Here is a 17,232-nt window from a genome sequence, read left to right on the forward strand (position 1 = left end):
ACCGTGGACGGGTTCCCCCGGCTTGTTTCTAGATTCGCGCACTGGGCTAAACTGTGAGTGGCTAATTCGGGGCTCCGTGGCTAGTTCCAGGCAACACCCTTGGCCCGGACCCCGAGTTATAGCCTCTTCTTCGCCCAGATGGCCCGCTGCGCCCATATGCCACGTTAGGGCTTAGTTTAGGGTGTGGTGCACCCTAAACTTAGTTTAGGGTCGCGGGAAGGGGCGCCAGCCCAATCCATGCGAAGCCGATCACTTTCTTCCGCCAGCTTCACCTTTGCAGAGGGCTCCTCGAGGAACTTTCGTCGCGTTTTAAACCATTTGGGGCGCGGAAGCCCGGATAACTCTCCATTGCTCTCAGCCTGTTGGATAAAATCTCTTGCATTCCGCGGGCTCCTTCTCGGCAGACGGCCCGGGAAACGAATGCAGGAACGTTGCTTTTTGAAAGTAAGGCACGGAGCAGAGAAGCCAGGAATCTGTGCTCAATAGCTGTGTTTGGCAGAGTATTTCCTCCTGCGAAGAACATTTCCATTGACAGCTGAATGGTGGAAGCGGTCCAGTTGGCTGATGGATGGGCAGTTTTCACAGATGGCACTAAATCAGTTTAACAAATCGTAATTGGTTGGGTTTGTGTAATAATACACTAAGCCAAAAACCCCGTGGATTTGTAGTGCACAAGACTTATGGAAATACCAAATTATTTACCTTTTTCATTTATTTATATTATGTCCTGGAGAAAATCTATCAGTTATGCTCTGGAAAAAATCTCTGGTGGCTTAGTTGACATCAACTTGATGGCACTTAATCGATCGCCTGGTAATTTAGCATCTATTTCAGAAGCTTTGGTTATTATTTAGAATGGTATTGCCTGGGAATTCCAGGGTTGTTGGCTGCACTGGTCAATTGAAAAAAAAAAAAAATCCCAGAAGGAAACAGCAGCAACCCATTTCTGCAATATTGCTAAGAGCAGCATGGATACAGTCAGCCAGGAGTTGAGGTTGACTCAAAGGTGTCTTGGTTTCTTTGCTAATGGAACAGGTTTCCAGAATGAACCCTTGGCAAGAAACAGGCTGCATCTCACAAGAACTGGGAATGTCTTTTCTGTGGGAGATGGAGAAGAGAGTCTAGAAAATTATATGATGCCAAGTACTGCAAAAGGAACGGGGGGGGGGATGTAGGTTGAGGAGATATTCAGTGAGAAGCATGTAAACACAGGAAGGAACAGATCAAATTCTGTGTCCCAAGTATTCCACTCTGCTTATGCGTATAAATGCAGAGAATGGAGAATGCACAGGAAGAAGTAAGAGTCCTAATGCAGGAAAGCAAATATGATTTAATAGGCATTACTGAGACTGAACAGTGGAATGCAAAGATTAAAAGATGTAACTTATTACTTATTAAAAACAAAAAGGCCAGCCAAAAGGAGAGGAGGAATGGCATTATATGTGAAAGAGTGTGTATCATGTGTATCAACATCCAGAAATTAGAGCAGAAGGGTTCAATCTAGAACATCTGAGTATGAACACAGGGAAAGAGAAGCAGTGAAGACTGTGGTAGAGGGTGCTACAGTCTGCCAAGCCAGGCAGAAGGTCTGGATAATGTCCTCCTGGACCACAGAACACAGCTTTCAGGAAGGAGAGACGCTGTAGTATCTGGAGATTTGCTGGAAAGCCAACCCAGCCAAGACTGCAAGATCCCCCACATTCCTGACTAAATTTACAAACGGTGAGACTTTCTCCCCTAGATTTTTCTTTCCCAGGCACTGCTTCTGACACAAAGTTGGAAAGAAGTGGGCCAATTCTTAGGATAACCCAAATTTCAGAGTGCTGGTTTTACAAGATACTTTACTTTGACGGTAAGTCTAATCTCACCAGTAGTGATGCAGGATTGTGCTGAAGTTGACCCCAACCTTTTCCTTGACCTTGGGTTTCTGGTTGAATCCCTAGTGAATGCCTGATGAAACTAAACTCAGAGCATGGACTGTAGCACCCAGCAAACAAAGGGAAGCACAAAGGATCCATTCATAAGTCTCTGCACTTTCTTCAAAGCATGCTTCTCTGTGTAGGCCAAGATGAAATGGTAGAGCCCATGCTTTCCGCACCGCTTCAGCCTTTGCATGTAGCACTCAAGTGAATTAAGGAGCAAGTAATGAAAAGGCAACACTGCCTGCATTTTCATATGAGGCTGCCCCAATTTTTAATTTACATTCAGATCTAAAGCCTACAGATTCTAGCATGAGGTACTTCATTAATGTGATTTAGATCAGTTTCCTGCCTTAACCTAAGTAGCATCTCCTGTTTCTCCTCCTCCCGATTGTGAAGTTGTCATCTCTTCAAACTCTTTGGAGTCTATAGGTGTCATGCAGACGTAGTCTCCAGTTTCTCCAAGATGTGGAGGACCATGAACAGCTCTGTCCAGCAAAGAAGGGGAAATTATTTATTTCTCAAATTTAGCCACCACCCATCTCCCCCAGAAGAGGGACTCTGGGTGGTTAAATTACTATTTTAGTAACAGAAGTGAAGGATTTTGAGAAAAACCTTTACAGATTGACTTAATATTTATGCAGTTCAAAGGGCAGATTAGAGGATTACAAATTGATTTGGACTTTCTGGTACACTGAGACATCAAAATCATTTCTGTTCCATAAACTTTTCTGTTTCTTCTGTATGATGCTGGCTGATGCACTTGAGTACTTCTTTGATGGTAAGCAACCTCTTAGTTTACAATTGATCTGGAGCTTCTACATACACCCGGTAAGACAGGGAGTTATTTGGAAAAACGATGATCCACCCCTAGATTAGGCAGATCAGCATGGTCCAGAAGAACATAAATTTCTGGAGTTCCTGGATGTCGTTCACGATAAGAGACCTTTCACTTCTTACCTTTTAGAAAGGTCTTTTTTTTCTCCTTTAATAATAAAGCAAATAAAATGGGTACATGACAAAGTTCTTCTGCACCAGTAAGCTAGGGATCAACAGTTGGCAACCTACGTTTTTCATTTAGGGATTAATTTTAAGAAAGGCAACAGAACAGGCAGAGCAGAGGTCCAAGACCACGCTGGATTGTTTTCCCTTTGAAATGAAACAGTGCATCATTGAGCTGAAATAGGATGAGCACAAATTTGAGGATAGTTTCCATTCAAAAGACAATATTGTCCACCACTAGGAGTTTGCATTGTGCATCCAGATCACAGCATGAATTCAGCTGTTGCAACGGATAATCCATCACTGCAACAGCCTGATATAACTGGATTTCAATATCCAGATGGGAAGAGAGAGTCACCTCCTCTCTGCAACAGAGTACAACCATCAGTTAAGTAAAACTTAAGTTCTTAAACCTTGATCCTTTGGCACCTCTTTGAACAAAGTGAAAACACCTCTCTGAGATCAGTAAGCTTCTTGGCTTGCCTAACAATCTCGGCAGGCAAGAGAAGGAAAGGATGCATTTTTTTGGATGAATGTCACTCAGACAAGAACTGGGAGTTTTCCCTCAGGGCCCATGGAGGTATTTATCAGGTCAGTACATACCAAAAAGCAGCTTGAAAAGCCACCAAAGAATTATTGAATGCAGTTCTCCACTTTGGTTGTGATATCCATTGTATCATCTAAGCATTCCAAAATACTATTTATACAATAAACGTTACAAAATAATTTTATGTTCTGCAAGATACCTATTTCAGTTTGGAAACAGATTTCTTTTATTGGCTTATATTGTCAGAGTGTTAAAAATCATTTGCATGTGATGCACTAACCTCATTACATCAGTATTCTATTCTGTGGATTAAAGGTCCCGGAGTCGATGTCTAAAATCGACATTAGTTTTACGGTGGATGATCTGCCTATGCGGGAACAGAATGCTAATGCACCTTCTCTGTACCTTGCACTGCATTTGTGTTCCAGTTGTAGCCCTGCTCCAAAACTCCATAAAAAGTACTCAGATTAGATACTTCGGAAGGGGGTTGAAGTATGCCTCTTAGCAGCAGCTTTCAGTCAGAAGAACAAGTCAAGACCTTCTACAGATTCAGTATGTTTCTGCGTTATCAGATGCTGGGGATGGACTAAGGAAGCAAGAGCTCCTAGGACAGTGTTTCTCAAACTTGGGACTGTGGACTTCTGGCTGGGGAATTCTGGGAGTTGAAGTCCACCCATATTGAAGTTGCCAAGGTTGAGAAACACTGATCTAGAGGAACCTAGGTGATCATGGTTGCAGGTTAAAACCTTATACTCAGGAAACTTCTATTTCAGTCCAGGACATCCTGTCCTTGCCCTTTGGCTTGAAGGAGGGGGAGAGAGGTAGCTGCGTAAAGAAGCAGACTGGTTTGGTTGTTTCCTTTTGTTTCCTTTCAGCTTCTTCTACAATCAAACAAATCATCAAGAACGAACCGTTGTGCTTCCTCTTTCTCTTTCCCAAGCCAAGCCACGTGGCAGAGGCTGGAGCCCTAACAGGCCAAACAGTGGCGGAAGATGTAAAAAGATATTCTGTCATCTCCTTCCTCTTTCTAAAAATTCCTATGCTGAAATAGAAATGCAAGCTCTAGTGCGCAGGGGAAATCAAATGACAGTAGAGGAGGTCCAGCTGGAGAGGGAAAAACCCCATCCTCAAGAAATGTGTTGAGTCCCCCTTTTGGGGGAGATGGGTAGTAGCAAAATTTGAATAATAAAATTTGAATAATAAATGCCCCCCTCTCTGTTTCAGGTTCTGTATGCTCTGATCACAGCAGCATCAGACACAACTTGCCAGTTACTCTTTGGGTTATTCTCGTGCAAGATCGATCCCTTCAATGAACTGCAGCTCACAGTCATAGCAGCAACCCAGTGATCCTTCCCATCCTGCCACCTAAGCACAGGATGACTGGGCCTGAGGGGGAAAAGAAGGGGAGAAGAAACAACTAAACCTCACTCTTAAAATGGGTTCCAGCACAGATGTTTTCAGACTATGTTTTGCTCAAGAACCTTCTCATCTCTGATGAGCCGACTGAAGGAGAATCTCTCAAGGTTGATGGACGTATATTTAAAGTCCAGAATGAGCTCAGCTATAGCTTGTCCCACTGCTGGGGCATGCTGCAACCCATGTCCACTGAAGCCTGAAGCAAAGTAGAGGTTTATCACTTGTGGGTGTTGGCCAATTACGGGATTCTGATCAAACGTGTTGTAGTCATAGTAACCAGCCCAGGAACTTTTTACCTGCCAGAGATCAAATTCCTGTTAGTTGCTGGACATTCAATCAGTGAACTTAGTGACAAGTCTGAAAGATAAAGAACATAAAGCCCCTGTCCCTCCCTGCTTCCCCCCCCCCGCAAAATAAGTTATGGAGAGCTGCTTTCTTAAGCAATTGCTTGGCCAAGCTAATCCAAGTGATGTCAACAGAGTACTTAGGTTAGGAATTGAATCCTAGCTAGTTGAAAACAAGCTTAAAGAGGAGACAGAAATGGAGGGGAAAAATAATGGAGAAGGCCTGTTTCAAAACATTGAAATCCAAGGACCTGTGATGTCTGTGTGACTCTGTAAGAACCACTGAATTCAGGTTCTTGAATCTTGATTTTAAATTGATATAACCAGAAGATAAACCTTCAACTGTGCTGGATAATCTAGCAGATAAAGCACCAAGTAATGTTATATACACATTTGACAACAGCAGTAAACAATTCTACAATCAACTCACCCTACCTTAACAAAGTGTTGCAGATAAATAATATTAAGCCCAGCTCAAAATGTCCTAAAATAAGAAGTGACTCTCGTGATGTTAGTGTACGCTTGTGGTAACCATTGCAAGGAAATTTAAGAGAAGGTGTTAACTTCTCAGCCTTTTTCATCCCATAATCAGTATTATGGGGGAAATGGGCGGTAGCAAAATTTGAATAATAAATAAATTATACCTTCAAGGATTTGAAGCATGGCACTCGGTGGGCAAGCTTAGGCCAGAGTTTTTCCTGGAAGAACTCATGGTCTACTTCCAAATCTTGGGTATGTGGCTCTTCTTGCTGAAAAGTAAAAGCACACACTATATCCCTACCAAAAGCATACCAACAGAGATTAAGAACTGTTCCTCTGAGGCCTGAATTAGCTAACAATCTGATTGGTATCTTGAAGTTCTCCCAGAAAACCAATCCTTTAAGACAGGTCATCCCAAAAGGGTAAAAAGCAACTTAAGAAACAATAGTGAAGCCTGAAACAGCAGCATGAAGTTTAAGTGGGCTTTGGATATACTGAAAATAGTATTCCAGGTTGCTCAAGAATGGTATATACAGTATGAGGTAAAATTCAGTATTGGACTCAGACAGAGGAGCTTAGATTTAAATCCCTGCTCAAACACTATAGTTCCTGTGTGGTTTTCTGGCATTCACTTAAAACCCAGTCTCAGAACTGCTATTCTAATAAAACTAGTTATTATAAAATTGGTTCAGTGGGAGGAAACCTGAAATCTTAAGAAGATAAAGGGCTTTAAGAAGGTCTTGATTCCTATTAGAACTAATAAACTTGTCACTTTGGCTTTGCAGAATCCTTACAAGCCTAGTTTGCTAGTTCCTTTATGAAAGAATGCAGTATCAGAAAACTCTCCCAAAGCTCTGATAAACTCACTTCTGTTGGGCTTAAGCCTCCAAGATAGTTGCCACCCAAACCTTCTCTTCGAAAATATGCTCCAGTAGTGTCAATGAGCAATGGGCACTCCAAGCCGGGTCCATCAGGGCAGTGCCAGACATAGACGTACCTAGGGGTGAAGTGACAAAGAGATGCTTTTGCAATATTTAACACCAACACATTCACTCACAACCTAGGAGGAAAGCAGGAATAGAAAGGACAAGATGCAAAAGAGGTTAACAATACCACATGCACTTGCATCTTGTTAGTTTCACACCCTAAGGAAAACTTTGGCTATTGTTTGGTTTGTTGCTAATATATGAAGCTGCCTTGAACCAACGGCTTTTCATTTGTCTATCCTGGTACAATTTAGTCCGGCTGGGCACAGCTTTCTGCTAGCTCTTCTGTCAAAGACTACTTTCCTGGCACTGCATCCTTAGATCTTTTCAACTTAGAAGGCCAGGGATTAAACCTGGCAAAAGAGAGGCGTAAAAAGGTCAGTGGGTACTATAAAATGAGTTGTAGGCAAGTCATCCATTATCCATAGAATATTTAGGGAAGTGCAAGCCAAAAATGGCAAGCTACTTAGCTAAAGGAAATTAAAACTTATCCTGAGTAGCAGCTGAGAAATATGATGGAAATTACAGCCTTAAGCTCCAATCTGAAACATACAGATCCTGCCCCAGCCAAATGCATGCAACAATAATTGGCTGAACTCACAAAATACACTATGCCAGAAACCCTAATTTAGAAACTTCAACAGTTGAGTTCAAACAATATAATAAACCAAAATAAACCAAGTTATGCTCTTTGGGTCAAAGAGATACATGCCGTACAAGTATGGAACTTAACCCCACCTTTTCCTGGGTTCTACTGGTAGCTTGATCCCTGATATGAAGTTCCCAATGCCAGCCATCTCTGCCACTCTGCCTGACCAGGCTCCTGCCGCATTCACCACTATGGCACACTCTACCCTGGCACGTTCAATACTTTCAGGCAACTGGACCTAGAAAGTTAAGGATGACAGAAGAGCAGGGAAGTTCACACTGAGCAATTAAATGGTCCACTAACAAACTGATGCAGTTCCCAGCAAGAATGGGAAAGTAAAAGAGGGAAGAACCAATGAAGCATCTGCTCTACAACTAATAAAAAGGTGGCCCTGATGCCTCATATTTGACTTCCGTTACGGCCTTCCCTCCTCCCTTTCATGTCCCAAGAGACTGCAAAATGTATCCCAGAAGGCTACTGTCCAGAAACCATCCCATCTGACTGAACTTCCTAGCTCTTCTCCCACACACTAGGTTGGCAGTGTTGGTTATTCCACCTTCATGTGTGGATAGCGGTAGTTTTATCTGTGTGTCTATCTGCCTACATTTTTTTTAATCTGTTCAACTCCGATTCTCAGAGACTGCCTGGACAAGTCCCTGCAGTTTTCTTGGCAAGGTTTTTCAGAAGTGGTTTGCCATTGCCTCCTTCCTAGGGCTAAGAGAGAGTGACATACCAAAGTCACCTAGCTGGATTCATGTGTAAGGCAAGACTAGAACTCACGGTCTCCCAGTTTCTAGCCTGATGCCTTAGCCACTACACCAAACTAGCTCTCATCTATCTACACACACACACACACACACACACAGAGGGGGGGGGGAGAGAGAGAGAGAGAGAGAGGTTTAATACTTGTAAGCTGCCCAAGGTAACGAATTATGAGTTGGGTGGCCTTTCAACTTCTATAAGTCAATCAGTCAATCAAGGACAATATAAATTTAACCAATGTTGGTGTTGCCTCAGTGTGCCTCAATTATAATTTTATCACAGCAGTAAACAGGCTACTGCTTTCTTGCAGTGTCCAGTAGGCATATCCAGCCTTGCCTTTTGTAATGCTTTATGTCTTGCCATAGATGGAGGAGGTATCCAAGAAGAAATCCAAAGTAAATGTTTGATTTGATATGATATGTCCTTCTACTGTCCCCATATAGGTCAGCCCTTAAACTCTGAGGTATTAAAATATTCTTCTTCAATCTGTCTCCTTTCTGTAATGGTGCATTTTGTGATTAGCTGTGCAACCTACCACACTGAAACATAAGCTTTCAGAAGATTCCTGCTTGAAAAATGTTTGTGAGTCCATTATAACAATCTAAAATAAGGATCAGCAATGCAGCACAGATGGGCAGGAAGGTGCCCGTCACATCTAACATTGCATCTACAACTCTGCACAAATACATCAAAAACTAAAAAGTAGCCCAAATTTTAGAAGCTATCATGAGATTTTGGCATTCTCACTTGAGTTCTCAAAAGAGTTCAGAGTGAGACCGTAAACATATGATTTTATGCAATTCATGAGAGGCATATCTAAGCCCTAAAATCCTAAACAATGACTCACATTCAAAGATTTGATACGCGAGACTTTAAAAGGCTGATCATCATTCTTCATTTCTTCAGAAACCAAGCTAAAAGCTGTAGGAGAGGGGAAAGAGATGGAGGAAACCGTAACAGCAACTTCAGTTGATTCATTTCTGAAATATAAGGTTTATTAAAAAAACAAACACTCCTTGGTGTTTACAATAATGTATTTATTTAAAACGTGTTATCTAACCCATTGTATCAGATTAGCCTTTTATAGCACCAACCAAATCCTAAAATGTATATCTTACAAATGTTAATTTTTTTAAAAAAAGAATAAAACTTGTTCAGATCAATAAATAAATGCTACTGAAATGCCGAGGTAAAACTTTTAGAATGGGGGTGTGAGTTAGGGCAAATAATAATCATGCTAACACCGAGTGTGGGTCTTAGGGCATTCCGCAGCTGCTCGTCTTTCTAGCCAGATGGCTACAATTTGGCAAAGTGCCTTAGCAAATCTTACAGGTAGTCCTCGCTTAACGATCATTCGTTTAGTGATGGTCCAGACTTGTGATGGCCCTTAAAAACCCGAATTACGACTGTTGCAGCATCCCACAATCACATGATCACCATTTTCAACCTTCCCAGCCAGCTTTCGGCGAGCAAAATCAATGGAGAATTGCGTGATCGCTTAACAACCACATGGTTCCCTTAACACCCACCGCAAAAATGGTTTTAAAATTGGATCAAGTAACGACCACATTGCTTAGCAACCAAAATTCCAGTCCTAATTGTGGTCATTAAGCAAGGACTACCTGTACAGTTATCTTTTTTATCCCCATATCCCCAGATATGTTCAGATGAAAACTCCAACAATGGAACCAGGCTGAAGAAAAACTGTTCTATGGTAATATGCAGACTAATATACATGCTTTCACAGAGTTGCTCAAATGTTATCTGATAGCTGGAATCATGGAAAGACTGAAATTCTCTTTTTCCCCCCCATTGATAAAATGTTCCCTGATAGCCTGGAGTGGGGATGGATAAAGGAATCCTAATATTCAAAACCCTAGGATGGGCAAGTGGGCTGAGAGCTGGCTTAGGAGATCTGTACGCTCCAGAAAAGGGACATTTATTTCTCCTTGCCACACTGATTTGGAAGCATTGACTTTCCCCCGCAGTAATGACTGTAGTATAGAGAACATTGTTTTGACTCAAGCCATTAGACTCTTGCCAATTCAATTCTGGGTACTATACCTAGGACATTTTTTTAGTGGTAATAAAGCTATGTACTGGGAACAGCAGGAAGCAAAAAAACCCAACAACCCTTACATGTCACTTCTCCATTGTACTGGAGCACGCCCATAGAGATAGCTTTTCTCTTGAAAGCATTGAGAAGAATCCAGGGATCAAACCAGCCCTCATTTTCCAAGCCTGAAAGAAAAGACAGCAGAGGATCCAAGAAAAACTCCAGGAGTACAAGCCTTGGCGTTTAAATAAACAGCAAATTAGACAAGAACCAACTTCACAAGAATAAGAAGTTGTAACATAATTTAACTGGTTGGGGATTAGTCTGATCCCAAGCACTAAGATTGGTGATTCATGGCTTTGTGCATGAATCCAGCCAATTATGGTTTACTCAACAACCATGTTTGAGACAATCCTATGGGTTATTAGGAGGTAGAAAATATTAATCTGGTCGTACCATGCATAATTTTGGAGAAGTAAGTGGGAGTTCTGATCTTTCTTGATAGACACATTACTAAAAAAAAAATATTCAAAGCCCTTTGCTGACCCATTGACAAGTTTAGCAGAAAACACCTTGTCCCCAAATCTTCAGATTTTGAATGCTTGTGCTTGATTTGTTAATATGAGAGAATTAACAAATAGTTGGGCTAGGTATCTTTGGCTAGATAGTCCCAAGAGAAAGAAATAACCAGCGAAGGGGGTGACAAGGAGGCCTGGGCTCAATATCTAACACCAAGACTTTCATCCCAGAAAGAACACATCCCTATTGCAGATTCAAAGGAGGCAAGTTCAAAAGAATTTGCTCTATTAACTAGTAAGAATTTGGGAGGGGATAAATAAATGAATGAATGCAGCGAAACCTCAGAATGGTAAGAGCAACACATTGCTTCAGTTGAACTGGGAACTGAAGAACCAGGTGACTGAACTTCTATCCATAGGCAGGCTGCAAGTAGGAAAAGAAAATGCAGGGGGGCTTTCCAATTTTGGATTCCAAGCAATTTCAGCCTACAAAAAAGGATCACCATCTTTTGCCTGTTAATTGTTTAGTCAAAATAGCGATTCCACTATTTTGCTTTAGGACAGATAGAAAGTTAGCAGTTGGTACCATAAGAAGCCAGAGCTACGCCATCAGTGTTCAGCCATGGAAATTTCTTTTTCAGTTGTGCTGGTGAGAGCAGAGAGACAGCTACTCCTTCCTTTCTAATAAAAGATAAAATTAAAAGTAAAGAACTTTCATAACAACCTTCAGGGACTCAGGCTACTCCTAAAAAATATTAATTTTTAATCAATGAGATCAGTCAAATAAAAAAGGCCCAAATCAGACAAGTCCTACTGAAAATCCATGAGGCAAAAAAGATATTTCTCCAAAATGGGCAATTTGGGAGATAACAGCTTCACCAGTCACAACTGCTAACAGCACACGGCCAAGCAATCTCACTAAACCAGGGTTTCTCAACCAGGGTCCCATGAGAGGCCACTAGGGGTTCCCTGGGAGATCACGATTTATTTAAAGAATTATTTCAAATTTAGGCAACTTCACATTAAAGAGGTAAGTTTCATTCTTCATTTTCAGTTTAAGAACACTATTAATGCATATATACAGGCCTACCCATGAACGAATATAATAATTTTGTAACTTCTGACCTATATTTGAGCCTGAATGTACAGGGGTTCCCCCAGGCCTAAAAAATATTTTGAGGAAGGCTGCATTAAACCATGGTGGACCAATGAACCTGGCAAGTCAAGAGCCAAGGAACTCATTTGAGCCTTCTCTTTCCCCTCATCCCACATCTTTTCCATAAGATGCTGGTTTCCTGCTTCCCTTATTTTATGAGGCCTGGTCTCTCACTGCTGCATTCCTAATAATTTTCTCCCTAGGGAGAAAGATGAGTGTAGTTGAAAAAGATGCTAATTGTGAAGCATTTAAGACCATTCTTCTGCTTTAGAATTTGTTTTTTCTAAGTGCATTTGAGAAACAATGAAAAGTGAGGGAAAATTATGGTTTGCTTAATTATCATTTTGCTCACAAGTCAAAATCAAACAAGCCACTTTAGAGGCCTTGTCATATATGAATCAAGTCACTATGTTACGCATCACACAGAATTTGACACCAAGGTACCATCATCTTTAATCAACAGTTATGTGTGTGCATGTGTGTGTGCGTATTTCAGAAGCCCTTAGATATAATTTCTTTTGTTGTATTTCTTTTAGTTTTCTCTTTTTTCTCTTGTTTTATCCTTTTCTCTTTGTTCTGTTTTATTAATTTATTTTAAGTACCAAATATGATAATATCCACTTTCTTTTCTTGGACTACAGCAAATGAACAGAAAATCTGTATTAGTTAAAAAAAAAAAAAGGAATCTTAGTAACATAAGGAGAGAACCACTGCGCCCTTACAGTAAAATGTGGTAAAAAGAAGAAATTACTCATGATTTATCTGTGTCAGCACCCTTCTCCATTCAACCAGCATCTCAAAAAGATTCATACCTTTGAATGTTCACATTCTCTTCCAGAATAGCAGCTTCGTTCTCTGAAGCCAGAAAGAGATAACCTGAGGGATTAAACTGAATATCTATGGGTGGTTCTCCAACAACACCAAGATAATCCTGGAACAAACAAACAAAAGGATAGAATGAAAATTAGTAAGAGCATGCTGTTCCATGTATACTATATATCACACAGCAAGGCAAATACAAACATTTCGAGTATGATTTCTAAAGTTTATGTTAAAAAAATTGTATTTTGGTTGAAGCTAAAAGAAGGGGGAAGTCAGAAATTAAATTCTTATCTATACTATTTTTGGTAGGTTTTTCTTTTTTTCTTTTTTTAGTATTTATAAATAATAATACAGTAGAGATTTTGGCACTAAACTCAAAGATTTATACTTCTTTTTCATTTCATAAAAACAACTCGAAGTACTTTGTTTGGTATGGTTTATCTTTTATGGTTATACTGAGCAGTAATCGTATAACTTCAGTAATTCTCCTTGTCCACTTACTGATATTCTCTCTTTTTAAATGATATATTTGTTTTAAATAAACATTTTTAAAAAATAAGAGCATACTTATACAGCTCTTTTCTGGAGAAGCTAGATTGTTTCACAATGATTGATAGAATCCCTACAGATTCATACAAGAGAGCCCAAGGTGGGCTCCCCATGAGGCAGAGATGAGGGACTTACCTAAGGCTACTTCCCAAGTTCATAGCACACATTTGATAACCAGGAATAGTGCTAAGAAACATCCGATGGAAAAGCTTGCCAGTATAATAAGGATTACGGCAGTGGGAAGACTAGGTGGGGAGGCCGAGGCAAGCAGAACAAAATGCTAACAATAGAACCAAAAGTGAGGTCTCTCAGGATCTGCATTGAGAGAGCATGACGTACATTGATTAAACGCAAGAAGTATGCCGAGAAAGAGCTCATCCAGATATTTTCTACCACGGAAAACTGCTGCCGTATCCCTCCGACAGAGAGGACTGTAGATGCTTTGGAATACTGCAGTGAAAAAACAGAGGTAGCAAGGAGTTACTTAGCTACAGTTAAATCTTCTCTTCCAAAGTATTTCAGTCATACAAGTAGTCACAAAAAGTCAAAGGATACGTTGGCAGGACAAAATACTGAATTCGGAGGTGTTGCTGTTCTGCAATTTGATGGGTTATTTATGACATGTAATCAAGTGGTTCTTTATTCCTTATTTATTACATTTTTATCCTATCTTTTCCCCGTAAAGTCTCTCCCAGCTGTATACTTACAACACTGAGATAACAAGCTGAGAAACAATATCTGACTCAAGTCACCCACTAGGTGAAACTAAACACTGATGCCAGGGACTCACAAATGAGTTCTGAAACTCACCACCACAGTGCAGAGCTTGTGGTCCTCCAGATTTAGCTAAGCTGCAACTCCTAGAATCTCTCCCACTGGCCAGACTGGCTGACCCTGCAGGGACTTTTCAGCAACCACTAAAATTCTGCTGCTCTAATTACTCTCCAACACTTTAAGAATAAACGTGAATACCCAGGGAAGGGGAAAGAATATTGCATCAAGTCAGATAACATTCAAACTCATGTTTCTTTTTTTGCTCAGTTAAGAACTCACACTATTGTCTCTCTCAACTACTAATACTCGAAAGGCATTTCTGCGTGATTCTTTCGCTTTCAGCCAGTAGGCAATGGACCAGCCTATTATCCCACCACCAACAATCACCACGTCAGAATGCTCGGGAGGGGTCTCTCTTGTCAGAGAGAGGGAATCAGTGCCACCGGTGAAGAAGCTCTGCAAATTGGTCAGCTGCTTAAATTCTGAAAAAGTGAGAAAAAAACAATCTAGAACAGCCATGTTATACAGTGCTTTGTGAATTCCAACAGCCACTACCTTCCTTTAAAAACAAGTTCACAAAGTTGAGGCTTTATGCCATTCCAGAACATCATCCCTATTCGTCACCTAAAAATCCCTATATTTCTATCATGCAACTCCTAATGTAATGTACCTTTCCTATCAGATTCCCAGTAGGCAGTATCTCACTGTAGCCCAGATTTTTTTCAGCTCTGCTACCCTCCCAGAATATAGACCAGTGTTTCTCAACCTCAGCATCTTTAAGGAATGTGGACTTCAACTCCCAGAATTCCCCAGCATGCTGGATGGGGAATTCTGGGAGTTGAAGTTCACACACCCTAAAGTTGCTGAGGTTGAGAAACACTGATATAGACTATGAACTGCAGAATCTGACCAATAGCTAAGCTGGCAGGCAGTTCATCCACATAATGAAAGGCCACCAAGGCCGGAGAAAGCTGCTACGGCCCACCCCTGCCCTCAGTTAGTGTTAAAAGTTACCCAGTATCCACATAAACACACATTTTCAGTTATCAATATGCTGATAATTTCCCAAGAAATTTCTAGAGCAGCACAGAAAAAAGTTTGAAAGACATTAATCATATCTTTCAAAACTAGAAGTAACCTTTTTTTTCTGCAAGAAGCAGAACATGAAAATGATTTAATTTTGAATAGCATTATTAAGTCTGCATTCCAAGAAAAAAAAAGAGTTAAGATTTTAACACCGTACCTAGTAAATTAGGCTCTGAGAAATAAAATTATGCACACACTTTGTCCACTGTGAACTTCATAACCAAGTAGACTTTGAACTTAATGTTTTCCCCATCCATCCCAAAACAAGTGATGGCACCTAGCCAATCCTGATTGATCTAGAAAGCTAAACAGAGTTGGTATTGGTCCAACCCAGTTAATATTGGTCCCTCATCCAATTAGGCTAAAGTAAGAAGTTGAAAAAACAACTTGGAAAAAGCCACAAAAGTCTGCAGAGGTCATTAGAAGTCAAGCTTGACTGAAATGAGACTTTACTCCCTCCCAATCCACATTAGCGCTATTATACCACACCCACCTTTTTTTTAAAATCCATTCAAATCGTGTCTGATTCTCAGAGACTGCCTGGACAAGTCCCTGCAGTTTTCTTGGCAAGGTTTTTCATTAGTGGTTTGCCTTTGCCTCCTTCCTAGGGCTGAGAGAGTGACTGGCCCAAGGTCACCCAGCTGGCTTTGTGCCCAAGGTGGGACTGGAACTTCCGGTCTCCCAGTTTCTAGCCTGGTGCCTTAACCAGTATACCAGACTGTCTCCCAATCCACATTAGAGCTATTCCACCACACCCACCTACTTAACAGTGCTAAAAGAAGCTAACTGTTGATTTCTTCCCCTTGGGGAAGGATCTGCTACCTTCAGGAGAGTGGAGTCCAGCCTGTATGATGGCAAAGCTCTCATTGCCAGTGGAGAGGATGGTGGCATCTGACTCTGCCATATTTATTTAATTTATTGATTGCCTGACTTCTAAACAACTTACAACTTAACAGCTAAAAAACCCAGCATATTCACAGAAATACAGCCAATCCAGGGGAACAAAATACAAAAAGAAAAAAGTAACCCCAAGTTAAAAACAAATCCAAGCAAAGCAAAGCAAAACAGGAAAGGGGCTCCACAGTCACCCTGTCCCCAAGACCTGGGAGACCAACTAGGTCTTCAGTAATTTCCCGAATGACATAATGGTGGGAGCCCCCCACATCTTTGGGGAGGGGGAGATCATTCCAGAGGGCAGGCATTGCCACCACGGAGTAGGCATGCTTCCTGGGTCCTGCAATATTGTTATGCGAAGACCCAGCTCTCTGGAGAAGGCTCTAATGCTGGGAAAGGTGGAAGGAAAGAGAAGAAATGACAGTCAGCAGCAAGGCGGATGGACTGAGGTACAGAGGTGATGGAGCCACCATCGGAAGACCTGAAGGACCGGGTTAGGGATAGATCATCATGGAGAGAATCTATCTGTGTGGACGCTAAGAGTCGACACTGACTTCAAGGCACTTCAGCAGCCCATCAGTCAGTTCAGCTGAGGCCCCCCGACTCAGATGCGCTTCTTTAATGGAGGGACCCGGAGGGAGCCCCCCACCCCGTTCCCAGAGAAGCGGGGCCTGGGCAGCCCCGCGGGGTCAGGCTTCGGGGGCCAGCTCCCCGCCTCGCCCCGCCCCGGCCCAGGGTCCCAGGCTGGGATGGCCGCACCGGCCAACGTTATTCAGCAAGCTCCACGATGAACTCCCGGGACCCGGCAGCGCCCCTCTCCCGCTCGCTCGCTCGCTCGGCAGGCCTCGCCGTCCCCACGCGAAGAGAGGCCCCTCTCCAGTCCTGTCCGCACAACACCCCGGAGAGGTGGGACAGGCTGCAGGCCGTCCTTTCCTCCGCCGCGGACCCACCTCGGAAGAAGTCCCCGCCGCGAGCGCTGCTGAGCCGAAGCGGCCGCCGGGGCTCCTCCGGGCTGGCGAAGAGCCGCCGCGCGGCCAGCAAGGGCCGCAGACCGGCCAGCGGGCTCCTTCCGCGGATCATGGCGCGCCCGCGACCCGCGCCTCCATCTGACAAGGCCGCGCGCCGGCGCCGCCCCTCCGATGTCGGAGGAAAGGTCCCGCGGAAACAACTCGCAGCACCGCCCCTCCACCCGCCTCGCTCTAGGACCAATCGGCGGCCACGCCGCAACCCCGCCCCTGGGAGCCCCGTTCCACGTCGCCTCCCGCTCTGACG

At 42.5% G+C, this 17,232-nt stretch overlaps 2 protein-coding genes across 2 annotated transcripts in view; both read right to left on the reverse strand.

Moving 5' to 3' along the window:
* FAM118B (family with sequence similarity 118 member B) overlaps nt 1-17,232 on the reverse strand; it is a 257,749-nt gene that overhangs the window by 213,639 nt on the left and 26,878 nt on the right. The gene's annotated exons all lie outside the window — the stretch shown is intronic.
* Nucleotides 3,671-17,066, reverse strand: FOXRED1 (FAD dependent oxidoreductase domain containing 1). The gene is made up of 11 exons (XM_063311458.1): nt 16,911-17,066; nt 14,260-14,462; nt 13,546-13,656; nt 12,648-12,766; nt 11,266-11,360; nt 10,245-10,346; nt 8,953-9,026; nt 7,433-7,581; nt 6,576-6,705; nt 5,873-5,977; nt 3,671-5,180 (listed from the first exon to the last, which is right to left on the reverse strand). Exons 1-11 carry the CDS (start codon nt 17,038-17,040, stop codon nt 4,926-4,928), a joined length of 1,473 nt encoding a protein of 490 aa, XP_063167528.1. The 5' UTR covers nt 17,041-17,066; the 3' UTR covers nt 3,671-4,925.

The sequence above is a fragment of the Candoia aspera genome, chromosome 9 (assembly GCF_035149785.1).
Source record: "Candoia aspera isolate rCanAsp1 chromosome 9, rCanAsp1.hap2, whole genome shotgun sequence".
Lineage (NCBI taxonomy): Eukaryota > Metazoa > Chordata > Lepidosauria > Squamata > Boidae > Candoia > Candoia aspera.

Bases quoted from the DNA above. Each gene is read 5' to 3' on its own strand.
- FOXRED1 (XM_063311458.1), bottom strand. From the start codon at position 17,040: ATGATCCGCGGAAGGAGCCCGCTGGCCGGTCTGCGGCCCTTGCTGGCC. The intron at 10,347-11,265 runs GTACCAACTGCT...CTTTTCTTTCAG, and splicing joins CGTAGCTCTGGCTTCTTATG to GCTTGGAAAATGAGGGCTGG. The intron at 5,978-6,575 runs GTGAGTTTATCA...TTTACTTTTCAG, and splicing joins GAGGCTTAAGCCCAACAGAA to CAAGAAGAGCCACATACCCA.